Genomic DNA, 21,828 nt, shown 5'->3' with positions numbered 1-21,828 from the left:
CACTGTGGAGGACCAAGCTTATTTAACATTTTACAATAGAAAATTGTGCTTGGTTTTTAAATAATCCTTTACAACAACAACAATAAAAACTAACTAAAAAAACAACCTAAAAAAAGAATGTCACCCTTGTCCCTTTAGGTGGAGCCAGCCTCCCACTCAGCACGTCCTGTCACTAGTCCCCTGAATGAAAGCTCAGCTGCAAAGGAATGTTGCTCATCTCTGCTCCTCACTTAGCTGACCTGCACGTGGCCAGTCCCGAGACTCACACACTTGGCCAAAGCAGTATGACCGAGTCGGACCTTGATAGGCTTGACTGTGGCCTGAGCGAGGCTCAGGCCTCCTGTTTCAGGTACCTGTTAGTAACCTGCTTCTGTAGTCTAGACTGCTGCACCTGGACTCTGCAGTTCACCTAGGCCTAGTGCACCTTTGGTCCCAGGATGACTGCCCCTTGGGTCCACCCTGGTGCAGGGGCTAGTATCCTGCCTGGGTAGCCAGCCCTGTTCCCTTCTCTACCAGGGAAAGGGACTCAGAGACCAGGGAAATGTGGCAACATCATTAGTCAGAGACAATACTGAATAAGAACTTAGGCCAGTCGTTGTTACCTCTTAGTGCTTCCTTTTCCTTATTTGTAAGACCTTCCTAATATATACCTGCCTTGACTCCTTTGCAGGTTTGTGTGTAAATCAAATGAGGTAATGGAAGAGAAAGTACCTTAAAGCATCACCTTCCATCCAGAGAATTTTCCAAACTATTTGTGAAGCCTGTTGCTTCTTGAAGTAGCAGGTGTCTAGTGGGTCTCTGGCAGAACTTCTCAGACCACGTGATGCCATGATGGGCATTCCTGGCTCTCTGGCTGCCCTTCTCCCCTGGAGTGCTCCTGCCTCTCCAGCCTTGGCCCTTGCACTCGCGCCTGCGCCTGCCCACTCAGACCACTTTGTTTCTGTTGTTGTTGGTTGCTGTCAAGTTGACTCTGACTCAAGCCTCAGGTCTAGCCAAGCTTGTTGCTCCTAAGCCCTCTCTTCGCTCTCCTGGCTTCGTGTCTGTGGCCTCTCTTTCCTGCTGTGAAATGCTACTGTCACCATGTCCTCCTGTGAAGAGTCCTCCCACTTGTCAAATGCCAGCTGCCATTTCAGATGTGTGTTAGTTTTTGATACTTGAGTGACAAATCACCACAGACTTAGTGGTCTCAAACCACACATCTACCATCTTGCGGGGTCTGTGGGTCAGGAGTCTAGATATGGCCCCTGTGGGTCCTCTGCATTAGGGTCTTTCCTGGCTGCAGACCAGAGGTGTCTGTCATCTGAAGGATCAACTGGGGAAAGGTCGGTTTCCAAGTTCCTGTAGTCAGTCATTGGCCAGATCTAGCTCCTTGCCATAGGGGCCTCTCTGAATGACTGCTTGTGTCCTCAGATCCAGCAATGGAGAGAGTCTGCTAATAAGACGGAAGTTCTAATCTGATGTCACCTCATCACAGAACTGACCTTTGCCATATTCTGTTGCTTAGAAGCAAGTCACAGGTCCTGTCCAAGCAAGGACAGGGGACTTTACAAGGGCATGAATACCAGGAGCCAGGGGTCCTAGGGGTCATCTTAGAGTCTGCTCACCGTGAGCTGTTTCCTCTCCAGCTTTATGTACTTCCTTCAACAAAATGCGTGATCTTTCCTTTCTATGACTCTTCTTTATACCCAGTTCCATTTTGTCAGTGACATTTGGTGACTGATACTTTTGTGCTTGACTGTTGTTTACCTCCCGCAGTTAACTGTGTCTGCTTGTCTTTCACACACTTGAACTCCTGGGACAGTAGTTAGGAAGTGTCCTGCAGAGGATTCCCCTTTCTCCCCTTGTTTGAAACTAATGAGGGACCAAGTCAGTCTCTACTGCTTACTGCTTGAGTGCTCTTTCTCCACAGCAGTCTTGGAGGATCTAGTATGAAATCTTGAGGTTTGCCAGTTTGGCATCAAAAGCAATGAATCAGACCTGTCTGTATAACCTGGCTGCAGTGATCTGTCTGAGCTGGCTTTATGTTTAGAGCAAAGGCTTGTTTCCTTATTAAGGAGAAGCAGCTTTCCATCAAAGGTGCTTCAAACATGAGCTGATTTTGAAAGGAGCATTGTTCTGGTTCCTAGGGGACCTGAAGGAACTCAGAAAGGATACACTCTATATAGATCAACTTCTTCCTCCTCTGTGAACTCTCTGGTTTCCTTTACCTTGCAATGATCACTTTGGGCCTCCTATTTTGAGATCACAGCAAATGGATTGAAGACTGACTCTTGGGGAAGGAGAAGTGTAATTCTTTTCCTTTTGCCTAAGACATGGGCTGGATATTCTTATTCCTGTTGGAGATGTCTGACAGGGTGAAATACCAAATGTGCCCTAAGAGGCCTGGATAAGAGACATATATGTTCAACATAGGTAGGCCCTCAGACTTACAGCCCAGCACAAGTCACCTAGACTGGCTCGCCATGCAGTGAGGCCCAGCTCTGCTCAGTCCTCTGCAGTAGCTTCTCACCTGTTCCGTTTGTTGAGTTCTGATATGTAGTTTTTAGAAGGCAGGTAAAGAAGCACCAATCTGGTTTTATTGCCGTGTTGAGTGATCAGAGAGAGATGGTGAATCTTGGCCTCTTTAAGAAAAACTCAGCCAGAAGTCAGCTTAAGACTGGGAGGAGCCATTCATCTGTGGAGAAAGCTGTGGAATTGGTAACTGAAGGCCGGCTGTAGAGGGAAGCACATAAGCGTGTCCTTTGCCTCATTTTGAGCCTTTGGGGAGCCATGAGGCTAAAAGCCAATTAAAGCTTCAGTGGAGAGAAATTTAGAAGTGGTTTCTCCTGGGCCAGAGAAAGATTTGGAGCAGAGAGTTCTCTGAGGAAACGGGAGGTGGGGAAGGTGTAACGAATACAGTTGACAGCTGGGGATGGGAATTAGTGCGGAGCCCGTCTGAGACTGGGCGCGGAGTTGGGCCCAGGAACCCGAGGCCCTGCTTGGTCGCCTGATGGGGGAGACTGAGCACATCCTGCTGAGAGAACCTGCCTGCTCCATTCTCATCAGTCTGTACATTAGAATGGGGCAGGAACAGTGCGTGGTGAGGGATTGTTGTTTTCTTTGAGTGCTTGGGTATGGGCTTCCTTTTAGTTCAGTTTATTCAGCCCGTTATTCATGTTAAGGCCTTTTTGGCCCTGCCTCTTCCCATCTGCCTACTGTCAGATACTGTTGTCATCTAATTGGCATTCCCAACCTCTACCCCAAGATCTAGAACCATGGCACCGGCTGACACACAAGCCTTCATCATACTTACATCCCGGTGTCTTCCCCAGACTCTTGTGTCCAAAACAGAAATGACAGCTCTCCCACCATCTGTCATCCCGCAGATCTCTCTCAGAATCATGTTTTCTTTTCCATCCCCACTTCCATTGGAGAAACAATGAAGTTGTTATTTCTCCGTCATCCCTAACCCTTGGGTTCTGGAACCCATCCCTTCCTGCCCAGGGACCCTTCCCTTTCCTAATTGTGCTCAGTTCAACCGCACCTTCTTTACTGGCTCCTTGCCACCAGCAATTAATCATGTCTAAGCTTCTCTTATCTTAAAACAATAACATAGTACAAGCTGTGTCCTGATTGCTCTCCTTGGTGGTTCATGTTGAAGGTGTATAAAGTTATCAGAGCCTCCTGGAGGGCTTGTGAAAAAGAGTGCTGGGCCCCACCCCCAGAGGTTTTGAGTCAGTAGGTCTGGGGTGGGGCCTGAAAATGTGTATTTCTTTGAGTTCCCCAGGTGTGCTGCTGGTCGGGGAAGCATATTTTGAGACCCTCTGTTACAAGGAAATTTAGCAGTCTTCCCTACTCCTTGTTGTTGTTGTGTGCTGTCAAGCCAGTCTGATCATAGCAACCCTGTAACACAGGGTGGAATTGCCCCATAAGATTTCTTAGGCTGGAATCTTTATCTGGAGCTCTGGTAGCACAATGCTTAAGGCATCTGACTGCTAACCAGAAGGTTGGAGGTTCAAACTTACCAGCCACTCCTCAGAAAGAAGATGGGGCAATCTACTTCCGTGAAGATTTACAGTCTCAGAAACCCAGTGTGTGGGGGGGTCGCTATGAGTTGGAATCAACTCGATGGCAGTGGGTTTGGTTTGGTTTTATAATCTTCATGGGAGCAGATCAGTAGGTCTTTTGTCCCGTGGAGCTGTGGGTAGGTTTGAACCGCCGGCTTTTTAGTTAACAGCTGAGCACTTAGTGACTGCCCCACCAGGGCTCTTTACTCTCCTTACATGTTCCCCCAACCCCAAGTCCCCATGAGCATCCAAGGAATCTTGTCAGTTTGCCTTCTAATCTCTCTCTGTGCAGGACTCTCCATCCCCTTGGCCATTGGTTTGATTTACTGTAGGAACCCACTGGCTGGTCTTCTGGTCTCTGGTCTTTTCCTAAATCTGTATCCCAAACAGCAACCAGTGTAAGCTTCTTAATGCAAAAATCATGTCAGTCTCCTGCCCGCATTCTTCTGCAGCTCTCCGTTACTTTTGGGGTAAATCCAAACCCCTTCCTGTTGACCCTGCCTCTGGCTGGCTGCGTTGTTGTTGTTGTTGTTAAGTGCCGTCAAGTCATTTCCGACTCATAGCGACCCCATGCACAGCAGAACGAAACACTGCCCGATCCCGCGCCAGCCCCACAATCCCTGCTATACTTGAGCCCATCATCGCAGCCACCGTATCAATCCATCTCCTTGAAGGCCTCCCCCTCTTTCGTCGACCCTCCACCCTACCAAGCATGACATCCTTCTCCAGGGAATGGTCCCTTCTTACAACATGACCAAAATAGGTGAGACGAAGTCTGGCCATTCTTGCTTCCAGGGAGCATTCTGGCTGCACTTCCTCCAGGACAGATCTGTTAGTTCTTTTAGCAGTCCACGGTACTTTCAGCATTCTTCGCCAGCACCACAACTCAAAAGCATCAACTCTTCTTCGGTCTTCCTTATTCATTGTCCAGCTCTCACATGCATACCAGGCGATTGGAAATATCATGGCTTGTGTCAGGCGCACCTTAGTCCTCAAGGAGATATCCTTGCTCCTCAGCACTTGAGGCTGCGTAGTGCCATCTTTTTGTCCCTCTGTGAGGCCCTTCCCATGTGGGAGATCCGAGTTTGATTCCTGACCAGTCCATCTCCTGTCGGATCCCACTGGTCCATCTGCACCTGATGATGTGAGATGACACGGCACCGGGCAGCGTTTTGTTCCGTTGTGTGTGGGGTCACCTTGAGTTTGGGGGCCAACTCGATGACAGCTGACAGCAACAACAGTAGCAACAACTTGTCCCTCCTTACTTTGCATAGCATACACCAGGTGTATGGAAACTGTATACAGTTCAAATATATAGGAATTACAGAGTGGTGAGTATGTTTCAGCCACAATAGTACGTTTACATGCATTAATTTCCTTTCATTGTCCCATTAACCCTATGAGGTAGGTTACATTTTCCAGATGAGGAAATGTGACCCTTACAATATTGCCATCATCCTGCTGCCCATCAGTTGTGTCTGGGACAATAGGGTGACACTCACACAAAACTCACTGCAAGAGCTAATAACAATCGGAACATGAACAGTATTTTACCATTTGGCTAATATACTTAGTAGTGGAGCATTCAGTAAACATAATTCATATAAACCATTCCTGACGTAGAAAGGAGGAAGTCTGGAGAAAAAGAGTCACTTGTTCCAGGCCCTGTAACTCAGGGTTGCAGGACCTAGGTTTGAGTTTAGGTCTTGTGACTCTAAAGCTTATGCCCTTAACTACTCTATCATTCCTGTAAGGAGCCCTGGTAATACAGTAGTTAGTGCTAGGCTGCTAACCAGAAAGTTGGCAGTGTGAACCTGCCCAGAGGTTTTGTGTGACAAAGACTGGGTAATGTGCTTCTGTAAGAAGCCTGGGAAACCCTGGGGGACACATCTGCTCCGTCACATGGGTTTCTGTGGGTCAAAATCAACTTGATGACCTCTGACAATACCAATAAAGAGGGCTGTTGATCACTGGACAGTTTCCAAAATTTGAAATTGTAAAGTGTCTGTCTGTTAACAGAATTACAGGATTTGGGGCAAATCCCTACCTTCATTAAAACTCACCCACATACACCCATCTTCCAGATCCCTTCATGCTATGGTGGAAGGAGCTTGGACTTGGAGTCAGATGGGGTTCTGATGCCCTCTCTACTACCACCTCCTTAGATGAAGCCTGGAATGAGTTATTTTACCTTCTTGAATCTCTAATTGCTCTCCCTAAAACTTAGAATAGTAATACTTCCCTCATAGGATTGCTGAGAAGAATAAACAGGAGAGTGCCTGCCTCCACCCCTTAATGTAAGCACTCAGCATTGGGCACTCTTGTATAATAACTTCCTTACCATCTTTCTGCTTGTGTTTCCTGCAGAGATTGCCACTGCCTCCCTCTCTACTCTCACCTCTGTCATTGCCCCCATGTGTGCTCTACTCTGCCACTGGAGAGGTATTTCTAAAATACAAATCCTAGAGACTTCTTGTTAATAGTAATGGTGTCTAGATTATTCAGACCAAGCCTCTCACTAAAACAACTAAAAAGTCTGCATAAAATATAAGAAACATTTTCTTAAAGCATCAAAGAGCCGATAGGAATTACCAGGTTAAAATTGGAATCAAGAACTCAGAGGGCGTTGTAGATTTGACCAGTGGGAATGGGGGACAGAAATCATAATCTAGATTCCTCATAAGAAATTGAGACCTCAAAAGGCTACACCATCAGGTGTGAGGGTATGAGGGTAAACCTGAAACTTAACAGCTCTGACATGGAATATGTAGCCCACATTCAAGGTGGCTGGGTCAACCAAGGAATCTGAAGCCTTGAATTGGTTTAAAGCGTGGTCATGCCTTTGGGCATCTGGCAAAATCAAGTGGAAATTCTTTTAAAAGGAAGATTTCTTCAACCTAGGCCTCAAATTTTTTAGCGACCAGTGCGTAAATATAACCAGGCACTCAAGGAAACCAGACTCCAAGGGCAGGAACTAGCAGAAACCACAAACAACAGAAACTGACCTGCAAAAATATCATCAGAGTCTGAAAAACTACTGTGTTTCCTGTTTAAAGAAACAAAAGTTTGCAAAGATAACTGCAAGGATAGGAAACTATGACAAGTGACAGCAGATTGGAAAAGGAACAGAATAAAGCTTCTAGAAACACACATTACAGTAATGGAATTGAAAACAATAGATGAGGAAATGTATACATTGAAGTAAACAGTTTGAAGAAAAATAACTTGGTGGATGGGTTTAACAGCAGATTGGATAAGCCTGAAAAGAAAATTGATACACTGGAGGACAGGTAAGAAAAAGCTCCAGGGCACAGCATGGGGAAACAAAGACAGAAAATACAGAGCCGAGGCCAAGAGACCTAGAGAACAGAGGAAGAAGTGCTAAATAAGTTTAATTGGAGTTCTAGAAAGAAGTGACAGAGAAATCGGACAAAGGCGAAATTTGAAAAGATAGTAGCTGAGATTTCCCATAACAAGTGTGATGCCAGTCCACAGACTGAAGAATAGAATTTGAAAAAAGAAATTCAAACCTAGAAGATGAAACTACAGAAAACCAAAGGCACAGAGAAAAAATTTAAAGACGTTAGAGACAGAGATTAGCTTCAAAGGAGCAATAGACTGTTGACTTCTCTTCAGATATGATTACTCCAATCATGTTCTCCTACACTTGCAAACTCCAGTGGCATCCCACTTCCAAAATGTAAAATACGTACTCTTGAGCGTGTCACACGAGGCCTTTCTGGACCTGCTCCCTGTGATCTGTTTAGATACAGAGCCTCCCCTCCTTGCAGGTTGCTCTTGGTTGTGTGTCTCCTCGCACGCTGTGCTCCTTTTGTGGAATACTCCCCATCCCAGTGCACCTGGCCAGCTTCTACTCAGCCCTCCCATTTCAGCTCAGGGGTTAGCTGCTCTATCAGACTCTTCTCAACACCCTTCTCATTGCCCTTGGGCCCACTGCTTGCCCAAGGCCTTTAAATACTTGTTTTCATCTTTGTCTCTTTTCTAGCACTAGAGCTCTCTGAGGACTCCTACATAGTATCTTGATGTAGGTCTCCAGTGGCTCTTTCCATAATGCTTTGATTCCTGTTGGGGTGGAGAGCAGGCCACCACGGCAGCACCAGGATCCCTGAATGCTCTCGTTGACTGGCTGTGAGATTCTGAGTCTGCCTCTTCCATTCCTCAGTGCAACTGAAAGAACAACACACCCTTCACTCATAGTATGACCTTGTGGTGCATGTCAAATGAGGTAATGTTGGTGAGCTTGCTTTCAACACTTTGTGACACCATCTGCTTTCATTCAGCATTGTCACATTCATTTCTAAGGAGACTCACTGGGGCTGGGGATTTTGTGAGAATGGGAACTCAATGGGGCCCCTCAAGACTGCCCCTCCTGAGCAAGTAGGTTGGACCTGTGGGCTTGGGACCATAGTCACAGGGGACATCAAGCTCAATTGGCATAACATACTACACAAAACATTGTTCCACCTCCTACCTTGGTGAGTAGCGACTGGGATCTTAAAAGCTTGCGAGCAGCCATCTAGATGCAACGATGGGTCTCTCTTCGTCCAGAGCAAAGAAGAATGAAGAAAACCAAAGATGCGGGCAATAGGTAGACTATGTGATCCTCAACCTATGTGACCATGAGACTAGAGGAACTAGATAGTGCCTGGCTACCACTGTCAACCACTTGGAGAGGGATGGGTATAGGAGATCCTGTGTAAAGCGGGAGAGCAATGTGGAACAAAACTCAAAATCATTCAAAAAAAAAAAAAAAAGGCCAGGTTTTCTGGTCCGATAGAGCCTAGTGAGACCCCAAGACTATGGCCCCTAGCTACTCTTCAGGTCTGGAATTGAACTCACTCCTGTGGTTTCCAGCCAAATAACAGACAGACTGTTGACCAATCATGGGAGAACAGAAGGGCAGTGTATGCACAGGGAAACAGCTCAGAGGGGTGGGAGTGCTTGGTAGGGAAGGACACAGGGAAGAAGTAATTATGGGGAGGAAGTGTTACATTGTGGGAACTGCAGTCAGTGTCGTGAGATAAAATATGTACGAACTGCTGTGTGGAAAATGAATTTGCTGGTAAACTTTCACCTAAATCACAATAAAAATTAAAAAAAAGAAAAAAGACTGTCCCTCCTGAGCCTTGGCTGTGACAGGAGCCAGATGTAGGGGTCCTGGGATGTTTATCAGCACTCACCATATAGCAGGCTTGCAGTCAAGCAAAGTATTACTCACAGTGAACGTTCCCTGTGATGCCTAGGACTTAGGTGGTTATTTTGACATTTCTCAGGGGAGGGGCCCATGAAAGAACTTTTTCTGATTGGTTCATTTTGAGAGATCTGAAAGAGACATGTTTTCATTTAGAAATGTACATTATAGTTTTCATTGAGTTCTAGTTGGAAATTGGAAATTTTCATGGCCCTTCAGTCAGAGATGGGAAAGGCTTGGATTTGTCCAAGTTGTCGCTCTTTTAATGGAATAGATTGAAACGTACTTTTCTGACTGGTTCCTTGCTCCTTCCTCCTGATTGCCCTCACTGGTCTCACAGTCTAAGCCTCTGGAAAACTTTTGACACATTTAAGAACTGTAAGAGCCATCAGACTTGTCAGAGTCAGGCTGTCATGTTTATGTAAGATGGCCATATTGGAGTGATTTTTCTTAGCACAATAAGGTATTCGGTTTTCCTTGTTGGATGTAAGTGCCAGTGCCAGCTTTATCAGACAGTGGCATTGGACTTTTTAAATGTAGAATGGAAGTTTCTGATCGTCTATAGAAAGAGATTAGGATTTCACTGGACTTTTCTTTCCAGAGAGTTTCTCAGGGAATGTAATGAACACTTGTATCTCTATAGGGAGCTCCGGTGGTGTAGTGCCTAAGGCATTTGACTGCTAACCAGAAGCCTGGCAGCTCAAACCCACCAGCCCCTCCCTGGAAGGAAGGTTGGGCAATCTACTTCTGTAGTGCTACTGCCTTGAAAACCCAAGGAGGGGTCTCTCTGAGTCGGATCTGACTCGATGGCAGTGTGGTTGGTTTTGGTTTTGGGTTTTTTTGTCTCTATATTGGTAGCATATCTAATTTTTAGAAAATTCTTTTTTTTTTTTTAATTTTTATTGTAATTTGGGTGAAAGCTTACAGAGCAAATTCAGTTTCCATACAGCAGTTCGCATACACTTTGTCTCATGACATTGACTATAATTTCCCACAATGCAACAATTCCCCTCCCACTTCCTTCCTATAATTACCTCTTCCCTGTGTCCTTCCCTCCTTGAATTCCTGCCCCCTGAGCTGTTACCTTGTACATACACAGCCCTTCTATTCTTCACGATTGATCTCTCCAAGGAGTGTATTTACCTAATGTAAATGTTGAGCTCTATGCCTGTGTTTTGTTTGGCTGGAAGCCACAGGAGTGGGTTCATTTCCAGACCTGAAGGACAGCTAGGGGCCATAGTCCCAGTGGTTCCACCAGGCTCTATCATACCAGCAACCTGGTCCCTTTAATTTTTTTTTTTTTTTTTTATGATTTTGAGTTTGTTCCACGTTGTTCTCCCACTCTATCCAGGATCTCCTACATAGATCCCTCCTCTGAGTGATTGACGGTGGTAGCTGGGCATTATCTAGTTCTTCTGATCTCATAGTCATGTAGGCTGAGGATCACATGGTGTACCAGTCCCTTGGACTAATTGTTTCCATGAATCTTTGGTTGTCTTCATTCTTCTTTTCTCTGGACAAGGAGAGACCCATCATTGCATCCAGATGCCTGCTTGCAAGCTTTTTAAAATCCCAGTTGCTATTTGCCAAAGTAGGATGTGGAACAATGTTTTTGTGTAGTATGTTATGCCAATTGCACTTGATGTCCCGTGTGACCATGGTCCTGAGCTCACAGGTCAAGCTACTTGCTCCCTTTGGGTAGGTGGCTATGGCCAAGAAGTGACTACAACCTTGTCCCTTATCAGCTCTACTATACCTCTAGGAATTCTTAGAGAACATATAAATACAGTTGTAGAACCATTGTCTGCCAACCCTGTACATGGTCTTGGGTACACTCCCTGCTGCATGGACATACCTAATAGTTCAGCCTGTCCACCCATCTATCCACCCGTATACCCATGTTTGCCTTCACTGACAACGCAATACTGTATGTGCAGAAGGGTTAATCTTTGTTGTCTGCACCTCCCATATACCTCTCTGTGTCTTCCTCTTCCTCAATACCACCATGTTGATCACTCACATTTGGTACGTTGCCCTTCCCTTCACCCAAATCAATATTTGTCTCTGCCTATCTAGTGGTGTTCCCTCCCCTGCTCTCCCACCCCTGGTAACCAACAAAGAAAATTTCCTTCCATAGATAAACCTTCCCTTGACTTATACAATATTTGTCCTTCTGTGATTGACTTATTTTACTCAGCATAATGTCCTCTGAGTTCATCCACGTTATGCAGTATTTTGAAATTCTACATTATTCTTTAGGATTGAATAATATTCCATTGTGTGTATGTACCATAGGCTGGTTATCCATTCTGCTGTTGATGGGCACCTAGGTTGTTTCCATATTTTTGCTATTGTAAATAGTGCTGTGATGAACATGGGTGTGTATATATCTGTTCTTGTCCTGGCTCTCACTTCTTTAGGATATATACCTAGTAACAGAATAGCTGGGTCAAATGGTATTTCTAATTCCAACTTTTTAAGGAATAGCCATACTGCTTTCCACAGTGGTTGTACCATTCAACAGTCCCACCGACAGTGTATGAGAGTCTCAGTCTCTCCGCATCCTCACCACATTTTTATTTTCTGTCTTGTTGAACTTTGCCATTAGTGCTGGGGTAAGATGGTATCTCATTGTTGTTTAGATTTGCATCTCCCTGATGGCTAATGACCATGAGCATTTCTTTGTGTATTTGTTCACTGCCTGGATATCTTTGGTGAAGTGTCTTTTCATGTCTTCTGCCCATTTTTTAATTTTTATTTTTATTTTAAGAGCTTGTTTTACATTCAACATCACACATACATTTAGTTTCATTCCACATTTGCCATGTCCAACCCTAAACCAGTCTCCTTCCCTCCCTACCCTGCAACCCTCCCCTTGTACCCCTCATAATTATGCACTTGTTCATCCTGTATTTCCTCAGTTTGAATGTTGGTCCTCTGATGTCCCATGGTCTATTGCTGTAAGGGATGTATTACCACTGAGTGTGTGGGTGCAGCATCCTGGGTTGGGTGGTCTGTGTGTGCATCTCGCTAACCATTGGGCTGAGAGCCCACCCCTGGGGGTGAGTTTTATTCCAGGGGCCGAATGCATTTCAGGGCCATAGTATTGGGAGTCTCACCAGATTTCATCTGACCAGTAATTCTGGTCATTATTGAGTTGTTGGATTTTGTTCCACATTTTCCCTCCCACTCTATCCAGGATCTCCAGATTTGATCCTTTCCTGAGTGGTTGGCATTGGTACAAGCAATCTTCTCCACTCCAATGTGCTACCAGAGCCAAAGCATTCAAAGGTATACGTGCTATATAACTCTTGAGAGAATCCCTTTGGCCTGATAGGCCTTAAAGGGGCTCTGGTGGTACAGTGCTTAAATATTCAGCTGCTAACCAAAAGGCTGGTGGCGGTTTGAATCCACCAGCCACTCCATGGAGGAAAGATGTGGCAGTTTGCTTCCGTGAAGATTTACACTCTTGGAAACTCTTTAGGCCTCTAGGGCAGTTCTACTCTGCCCTAAAGGGTCACTATGCGTTGGAATCGACTTGATGGTAGTGGGTTTGGCTTTTTGGTATGAAGCTTTACAAGACAGTGTCTAAGCTTGTCAACGTCATCATCTGGACCTGTAGTTGGTAAGTGTGTTCTGCTGAGAATAGCATTAAATCCCAAAATAACAATGGTTTAAAGAAGAAAGAAGGTTATTTCTATCTCACATCACAGGTAGGCAGGCAGGGCTTGCAGGATGGCTGACTAGGCCACAGGCTCCTTCTCTCTTTTGCTGCTCTGCACAGTAGAAAGCAGCTGTGGCCTGTGGCCTCATGACCCAAGATGAATGCTTGAGGTCCAGCAGTCACATCCACATTCCATCCAGCAGGAAGCAGGAAAGAGGGAAAGCTGGGCCTCCTTCCTTTAAGGACAATTCAATGACTCGCTCCCTCTGCATCTTATTGGGTAAAACTTAGCCATACAAGTGACACCTAGTTGCAAGAAGGCTGAGGTGGTCTTTTAGCTAGTGTGCCCAGCTCAAAATTTGGGTTCTTGTTACTCAGGTCCCTAGGTGGCACAAATGATTTGTGGCCAACCGCTAACTTAAAGGTCGGCAGTTGGAAACCCCCCCCCCCAGTGGTACCACAGTGGAAAGGCCTGGCGATCCACTCCTGTGGAGATTCCAGCCAAGGAAGCCCTGCCGAGCAGTTCTGCTCTGTAACACGGGGTTGCCATGGGTCTGAAACTGCTCAATAGCAACTAACAACAACATTATGAAGAAAGAGGGAGAAAGTGAATAATTGGCCAGCAGTTGGAGTCTGTGCTCCAGGGCCCATCCCACTGCTCCACCAGCCTTACCCCTTTCTCTACCCCCGATCCTTCCTGCCCGGTACATGTGTCCCCGCCCTGTGTTCGAGCTACAATAACTCTCTTACTTGTCCTTCTCCTTGTCAGGCCCTTTTACACTCTGGACCTTGGCACACTTGGTGGCCTGGAATACCCTTCGACTTCCTTCTCTCTCTTCCAAATTTCTACTTGTCTTCTCCAACCCAGGTGCCTCCTTAGCCACATTTTCTTACTTCCTTAACAGTGGCAGCACCTTATTCCTGACTTTGCCCATCGCTGTGGGGAGCAGTGGAGGAGCTGCAGGGACCCAGGGTTGGAACAGGCTTGGTTGCAACGTCCTGTGTGCAGCTCAGGCTGGCGAGCATAAACGTGGACGTCCTCAGGATAGCAGACGCATCTAAAACCACAGGCAGGTCTCTGCTGAGTTGCAGACCTCCATGTTGAACAGCTTACTCAGCATCATCACTTGAAGGTGCCCCAGGGAGCCCCTCACGTATGAGCACGTCTGAAGTCAGCTCTCGGTTTTCAGCCCCTCCTCTCGTCTCTGCTGTCCCAGTAGTGATGCCTGCACCAGCCTGGTGGTGGATGTTGGAAAGCTGGCGTAACCCTTTCCTTTCCGCACGTAATTGTGCTCAGACTGAGCTCCCATAATGTCTGTCTGCATGTCTGCAGCCAATCCCTGGGATTCCACCCCAGTGCCTGCAGCCGGGAGCGCTGCGGCCGTGCCTGGACCCCTGCAGGAGCCCTGAGCCACTCTCCCTACAGCTCGTTTGAGCCTGCTCCATCTTATTGAGGGTAGTATCACATCCTTGCACCAAATCTTTAGCCACTTTCCCACCGTATTTGGTTTAAGTTGAGAATTTTTATTATGCCCCACCTGACTTGACTCGGGTCCTGCTGCCGGTCTTAGGTCCCGCCAGGCTCATTCTTGCTTACTGTGCTCCAGCCATGTGACCTTTCTATTCCTTGATTTCACCAAGAGCTTCCCACCTCCACCCTTCCCGCATGCCATTCCCTACCCAGCGTTTTGTCCCCTTCGTCACTCCTACACACACCGTAGTCCTCCATGTCGCTTACTCAGAGGCCTTTCCCTGACCCCTAATCTCAGTCACGTGAGCCCTCTCCCCTGCCTCCTGTGGCTGGTCTTCCCCTCTGCATTCATTACAATTCTAATTTCATAGTGTTGTTAGGAGCCGTCACGGTGGCTCCAACTCATAGTGACCCCGTGTACAACAGGACGAAACCTTGCCTGGCCTGTCATCCTCACAGTCATTGCCACAATCTCTCCATTGTTGTTAGGTGCCATCAAGGCAGTTCCTGTGCACGACAGAACGAACACCTGCCCGGTCCTGCGCAGTCCTCCCAGTCTGCTGTGTCTGGGCCCATTGTCGCAGCCAGTGTGTCATGTTAATCAGTTAACTGCTCTCACATTAGACGATGAATTCTGTGAGAGCAGGGCCTGTCTTTCTTTTAATCACCCAATGTTCAGTAAATACATAATAAAGTGTAAGTACATGATCTTGGGACTAAACAATCTGTGATGAAACAATGTGGCAGATCTCCTTATTAAATTGGCAACTTTGTTATCCCAGTGGTAAGATATAGTTGTTGGAAGCCCGTTAAGATGATTCACCTTTCCATCCTGGCACCATGCTGCTTCATGTTCATTGACCTTACCTGTGATGCTCGCTTGCAAGGCTGTAAACTTCAGAGTGATTTATTAGGCTACATCCTTAAACAAAGCCTTATTTCTGCTAGGATTTCCTTATGAGCTCAGAACATGAGAAGGTCATGTTCAGGTGTGAGATCTGAACACCATGACTGGGCTCACTTCCTTGGCTCACCCTCTGTTTCTGGCTGTAGCCTGGCATAACCTTTGGAACAGAAGACTGCCTTGTTGAGGTGAAGTCTGAAAGACAATGGTCACCTGAGGTGGAATCATCAGTGGCCTTCTCAGAGAGGTGCTGCTCAGGGTTGGGGCTGCCTTGGACAAACCAGTCCTGTCACTACCCTGTCTTAAGGAGGACTGTGCAGATGTCAGATATCTAGGTAGGGTGTACTTGTTCATGACAACGCCAGCATCACAATCTTTCCTTAATTACCTTCTTCCCGAGAGCACCTTGGCAGGGTATGTTATGAAACAGATCGTCAATGAATGTGGGTGTTTTTTCTCCCAAAGATGATAACAGATGTTGTTCTAGAAGCATTTGATGATTTTGGAATCTTGAACCAGGTCTAAAAGAAACAGTTTTACCTTTTCACTCATGGACAGTATGATTGTCAGTGGGAAAATTTTTGGTATTGTTTTCTTTTTTGGAAAACAATGAGAAATCTGCTTTCGGTGGGCACTTTGGTGGGTAAGTGATTTCAGCGTAGATGGAAAAGCAAACAGTTGATCATTCTTAAGCCCCAGTAGGTCAGATCATGTCAGTGTTTCCAGAGAACGCCCAGAGTGGTAAAAGTTGGCTTTCATCTGAGTCTTTGCTCAGAGGCAGCCAGTCTTGAAAGGATTTATTTATTTATTTTGGCCTCTGGTGACGCCTAAATGAAGATAAGTCTGTCTCCCTTGGCTATCTGGAGTGGGTCCCACATGAATTGGTTGTGACCCTTAGCATCCAGAAACTCCAGCGTAGTTGGAGAAGAATTGATTTTTGGAGGGTGGGGGTGGGGAGTGGGGTGGGGGGCAGGATCTAATGAAAGAAAGAAAATACAAACCATGAAGTGTTGGGAATAGTGTCATTGGCCTCTTGTGTTCTGGAGGGCTTTGGACCCTTTGGTGTGGAGTCTCCTGCTCTTACTGGGAGGTGTGATTTCAGTTTCTGGGTGAATGTGCATTTTGTAAGGTTTTTTAAACAGAGAAATGAAACATTAAAAGACTTTAAGTACTTTACTCTTTATATAATGCCACTGAGAAAAGCCAGGAAAATCTGGGTTGGGTTTTTTTTGTTTGTTTGTTTTAATTTATTTAATAAACGTTATCTATTTTCCACCATTTTGTTTGTAATGGCTGGTCCCAGAGTACTTTAAAAGTTAACATTTGATTTTGTTTTATTTCAGCAGATGTGCATAATAATCTCACCTATCACTCTTCTTCATTGTGGGCTGGGCAGTGAGTGCTTCATAACATCAAGTTCTGTGGCATTTTGTCACACAGACCGTTGAGTTTAATTCATCCTAGCTTTATGCGCTCCCCTTGTATGTTGCTTATTAGCGTGTGAAAAAAACATTAACTGGATGAAATGTGGCCTGTTGAAGCTGAATGCTCGCTGTGAGCATTCATGCAGCTATGTGACATGATTGACCTCAGCCGCATCACTTAGCTGCCATGGGCCTGCATCTTGTTTTCTGTGAAATTAGTAGTTTGGGGACAGTGGGATCCAAGAACTTTTCCATCTCCATGTGCCTAATGGATATGCATCTAATGGATTCCTCTTCTTCCATTTCCCCTTCTCTCTCTCCACCCCCCCCATCTCCCTCTTTCCCTTTCTCCCTCCCTCCCTCCTTCCCTCCTCTCTTTAATTTAGGAAGAGAGTGTGCGGGGACACGAGATACAAAAGACGAGAACACCTTCCCTTCACAAGACACCAGAGCTTCCCCAGAGAAGACACTGCAAAAATCAGCAAAGGTCATTGCCTCCCGATTTTCTCCACTTGTCCAGATGGCTGTCACCTGAGCTGCTGGTCCCAGGCCCCTCATGTGACGCAGGCAGGACCGCAGTTGGTCACTTCATCAGGAAAGTCAGTGAGGCAGGGAAGCAAGCACAGGGACTTTTCGTGGCTTTCAACATACAGACAGATACTCACTACATCTTTGGATGTAGGGCCAGGGCCTTTGAGGGTGGGTGTGTGATTGGAGCTCTGTATTCTCTTGCTTGCTTGAACCACATTTACAGGTGACATCTGTTGGTATTTAGAGTGAGAAGTTAGACACTGGTGAAGCATTGTGAATGTAGGTGACACCTAGAGTGTTACATTGTCTGGCTCTACTTTTGTTTGTTGTTGTCATGTTGTGCTGCAGTGAATTACTTTTCTAGTCACAGTCTTTGTAACTCCCATTGGATTACTGGATTGTTGTTGTTGTAATGTGCCGTCGAGTTGGACCCAACTCAAAGCGACCCCTCCTTGGGTTTCTGAGTCAGTATCACGACAGAAGTAGATTGCCCAACCTTCCTTCCGAGGAGTGGCTGGTGGGTTGAACCACCAGCCTTCTGGTTAGCAGTTAAGTGCTTTAGGCACTACGCTACCTGAGCTCCTGGATTACTGGATATGGCCATGCAAATAAGGTGTGTAGAACACTGATATTGGGATTGGTTAGTTTTGCCACTCTGCCTGGCTGAGCATGAGCCCTCCTAGAGGCGGAGAGGGGATCTCACTGCCATCAAGTGGGAAGAGCTGGAGGGGAAGTGGAGCACGTCCTTGGACCCGAGACCCCTGCGCTGACCTCCTGGTCAGAGGTAACCCAGCAGAGAACTGGCTGAAGACTGAGAGGCATGAGACGGAGTGGTGGGCTTACCTGGACCACACAGCGAGAAAACTGAGTGCCTTTGGGCAGGAGCCTTGCTCAGGGAGTAGGATGCACATAGGTGTACCTATTGGCAGAGCTAAAAGAGCTTTGTAACTCTTGCCCAAGCAGGGCAGAGGCCAGGCTGAGAGGCCAGGGGCCAGAGAGGCAGGCCTGGGGGCACAGCAGGGGGGAGGCTGTCCTGATGGAAGAACTGTACCCTGAGCATGTTCCTGAACCTGAACTGTAACCTGTTACTTCCCTAATAAACCCCAGAATCGTCGGTATTGACTGTGAGTCCTGTGTGGCCATTGCAACGAATTATCGAGCCCAGCAGAGAAGTAGGGAATGCTGTGGGAGGGAAGGCTGGCTGGTGTCAGAATTAGTAAAAAGGTTGGAGGCTGGTGGTATGTCTGGCCTCATAGGAATAAGCTTCGGGCTGTTGATGGTGACTCTGTTTCCTGTTTCTGAGACTGGAGAAGGTCAGAAGATGCTGCCTCCCTGCCCTGTTAGCACATGTCCATTTATATTTTGAAAGGAAAATTTTAATAATCTTTAAAAAAATTTTTTTTCAAAGGATTCTGTTTGGTTATCATAGAAACAACAGTTTTCTTCTGCATGCCTGTTCTATTGTTCTGCATAATTCAGCTTGATTTCCTAATAATACATGCTACTGGCATATTCAGTTGTGGAATCAAACAGTTGACTCAAACTACACAAATAGCTCATGGTGGCAAAAGTGGTGCAAAGACAAAGTACACGGTGGCTTCACTATGTGAGGCTGCAGGTACCAGGAGCATCGGTCAGCATGTTTCACCTGGGAAGGCAGTGTCACTGACTCCAGCAAGTCTGTTTGGAGAGTGGCTCCTGCATCTCGACATGAGGGATTTTTAAATTGTATTTCATGTCTGTTACCCCATTGCTTGCCCAGTTGTCTAGATCTTTCTGTCTGTAAGCATTTTGAGTACTAACTTCATACTAGGCCACGTGCTAGCTGGCTCAAGACCTGTACCTGTGTGGTGTTTCAAATTTTTGACTTAGTAGCAAAAGAAAACAAAACTGCTGAAACTCCTGCCTCTTCTTGTCAAACCAAACACCGGGTAGCACTGAGCCACTTTCCTAAATGACTAGGCAGCCAGGTGTGTGGAGGCAACGTTCTGCAGATGGCAGTGCATCCTACCATTTGCTCATGCCCCTGCTGGTACCCTTGCGCCCTCTCTGCCTCTCTCTTTCTGCCCTGGCCTGTGTTGGCATTTCAGGATGTGATTCCTGGTGTAGAGTAAGGATCGGCAAGCTAAAGTCAGCTTACTCCCTGATTCTGTGTGGGCCTCAGCCTGAAAATGGTTCCCACATTTCTAAATGATTGGGAAAAAAATAAAAGGAGCTTTTATGACACGTGAAAATTACATGAATTTCAATGTCTGTCAATAAAGTTTTATGAGCACACAGCCACGCTCAGTTGTTTATGAATTGTCTGTGGCTGTTTGGCTGTTACAAGAGCAGGGTTGGGTAGTTGCAGCAGAGGCCGCATACCCCAGCTGCTCAGCACACTGCGAGTCTCAGTGATACAGTTATAAGGCAGCAGCATTGCATGTACCATCTGTGTCACCACGTTGTAATGTATTATTACTATTACTTTATTACTACTGCGTAGTCATCAAAATAAGAAAAATGGACTCTGAATGTCACACTTTTAAGGCACAATGAAGTATGGAATATTTTGTTACCAAACTAGATGAAAAAAACAGTGTTTAAAAATAGTATCATGTATGTGGATATTGCCAAACTCAGGACTTTTCACAGTATTCCTAACTCCTAGGAAAGCAACATTTAGGAAAATTAGAAACTTAAAAGGTGAAAAGAGGAAGGTACATTAATTGGTTTGGGATCCCAGGACTGAAGAGCAACATAGTGATGGGGCCTCCTGGGGGCAGTTAAGGAGTTTCCATCTCATCTTCAGGTGATTCCTGGGAAGCGTAACCACAGGCTTAAAAAGGCCAAGATGAAGAGAAGACTCTAATAGGATTCTCTGGCGGCCTCCTGTGGTAACGACCCTCCTTCCAAAGCACATGCTTGCGGATTCATAGCAGGATCTGGAAGTGCCTGTCTACGTGAACAGGTGTTCCAAAGATGAAACTGGTAAAATCGCTTTGTAGATCAACGTTGACGGAGGATATCTGCGGTCAGTTTTGATGATAAGAACATTAAACCTCACCTTAGCAAAATGTTACCCACCAAAACAAATTCCAGTCTTCTCTTCAGTGCCCTTGTATAACAAAAGTATGCACTGTGTTATTAAATATTGAATTTCGGCAATTAAAAATTTTCAGAAATTTCCTTTCTCTCTTGTTATGTATCTGCATGATATCCTTGATTTTTGCTTTTTGGCTAGCAAAGCCTAAAATACTTACTCTTTGCCTCTTTACTGAAAATGTTTGCCGATCCCTGGTCTAGAGGAAGAGACAGGCATGTAAAGAGTGAGAATGAGATAAATACAGTGACTGCTCTGATAGAAGCATATACGAGATGTGATGGGAGCGCAGAGGTGAGAGTTCACATGTGTAGCAGGTGAGGAGTCGAACCAGAAACGGCAACAGGAGAAGACACAGTCCAGCAAGGAGAAGCCCTTCTCAGGGTGGGTGAGGGGGAAGATTTCACTGCACCAGGAGCACTTCTCTCTTTGTGGGACTAGCTTGTGCGTAACAGTGGTGTGGAGGCCTGACCCTTCCTGGCCAGATGAAAGACTGGGTTTCATCATGGTAAGAAGGAAGGCTAAATATTTCAATTTCAAAGGCATTATAAAGAACAGTAGTGATGCATTTATGTTCAATAGCCTATTTTGAAAAGAAGCTGTTATTTTGTTTGTGTAAAATACTCAGATTGATCACATGAGATAAAGCCAAGTGCAGAGCACACACCTGAGCTCAGGGTGGAGCCTGACTCTTTGCTGGGGTTTTCCACGATCTTCCTAAAACATTGGTTAGCTGACTCCTCCGTGTGTTGCAGTTTTTTCTTGGATGTGTATGCTTACTGGACATTTGAATTATTGCAACTGAAATATAGATTACTTAGTCAGAGAGCATCACTCAGAGCCACTTCGTTTTGAGCTAGAAAAACTTCTGGACCATCTCCTTGATCAAGTACCCATTTGACTTCTCTCAACTGTTACCGTGTTCTGCAGAGAAACAATACTGACCTCGTTGTCTTTGGTGTTTTCAGGTGGTTTACATCTTGGAGAGAAAACACTCCCGAGCGGCCACGGGCCTCCTCAAGCTCCTGGCTGACAAGAACAGTGAGCTCTTTAGGAAGTATGCCCTGTTTTCCCCTTCTGACCACCGAGTGCCTAGGATGTATGTGCCTCTCAAGGACTGCCCCCAGGACTTTGTGACCCGGCCCAAAGACTACACCAACACTCTGTTCATCTGCCGCATTGTGGACTGGAAGGAGGACAGCAATTTTGCCTTGGGGTAGGTGATCTCTGGCGAGACAGGCTGTGGATCCCAGGCAGAACTCAGTCTCAGTGGCTCGTAGGTAACCCTTTTCTTTCTCAATTGGTACTTGGCAGACTTAGGTCCTCGTTTTTCAGAAATGGCCCTCAGCTGTCACTTGCAGTGGTCACGTGTAGGTTCTTGAGTTGCCAGGCAGTTGGTTTACAGTTTTGTGTCTTGGCGTGGCACAGAAGCACACCGTGAGCCCTTGCTGACTTCCTGCTCTGCTGTGAATCCTTTTGCACTTGGTTACCCCA

General features: G+C 46.1%; 1 protein-coding gene across 1 annotated transcript in view; it reads left to right on the top strand.

Moving 5' to 3' along the window:
- The window catches only part of DIS3L2 (DIS3 like 3'-5' exoribonuclease 2), a 418,510-nt gene that overhangs the window by 143,224 nt on the left and 253,458 nt on the right, over window positions 1-21,828 (top strand). Inside the window, exons 6-7 of the mRNA XM_007943808.1 lie at window positions 17,108-17,208; window positions 21,303-21,550. Of these exons, the coding sequence (XP_007941999.1) occupies window positions 17,108-17,208; window positions 21,303-21,550 (349 nt within the window). The remainder of the gene's footprint in view (window positions 1-17,107; window positions 17,209-21,302; window positions 21,551-21,828) is intronic.

The sequence above is a fragment of the Orycteropus afer genome, unplaced genomic scaffold, assembly GCF_000298275.1.
Source record: "Orycteropus afer afer isolate SDZICR_OR568_19922 unplaced genomic scaffold, OryAfe1.0 scaffold00006, whole genome shotgun sequence".
Lineage (NCBI taxonomy): Eukaryota > Metazoa > Chordata > Mammalia > Tubulidentata > Orycteropodidae > Orycteropus > Orycteropus afer.
Note: the sequence above shows the minus strand (reverse complement) of the source record. Positions and strands in the feature narration are given on the sequence as shown.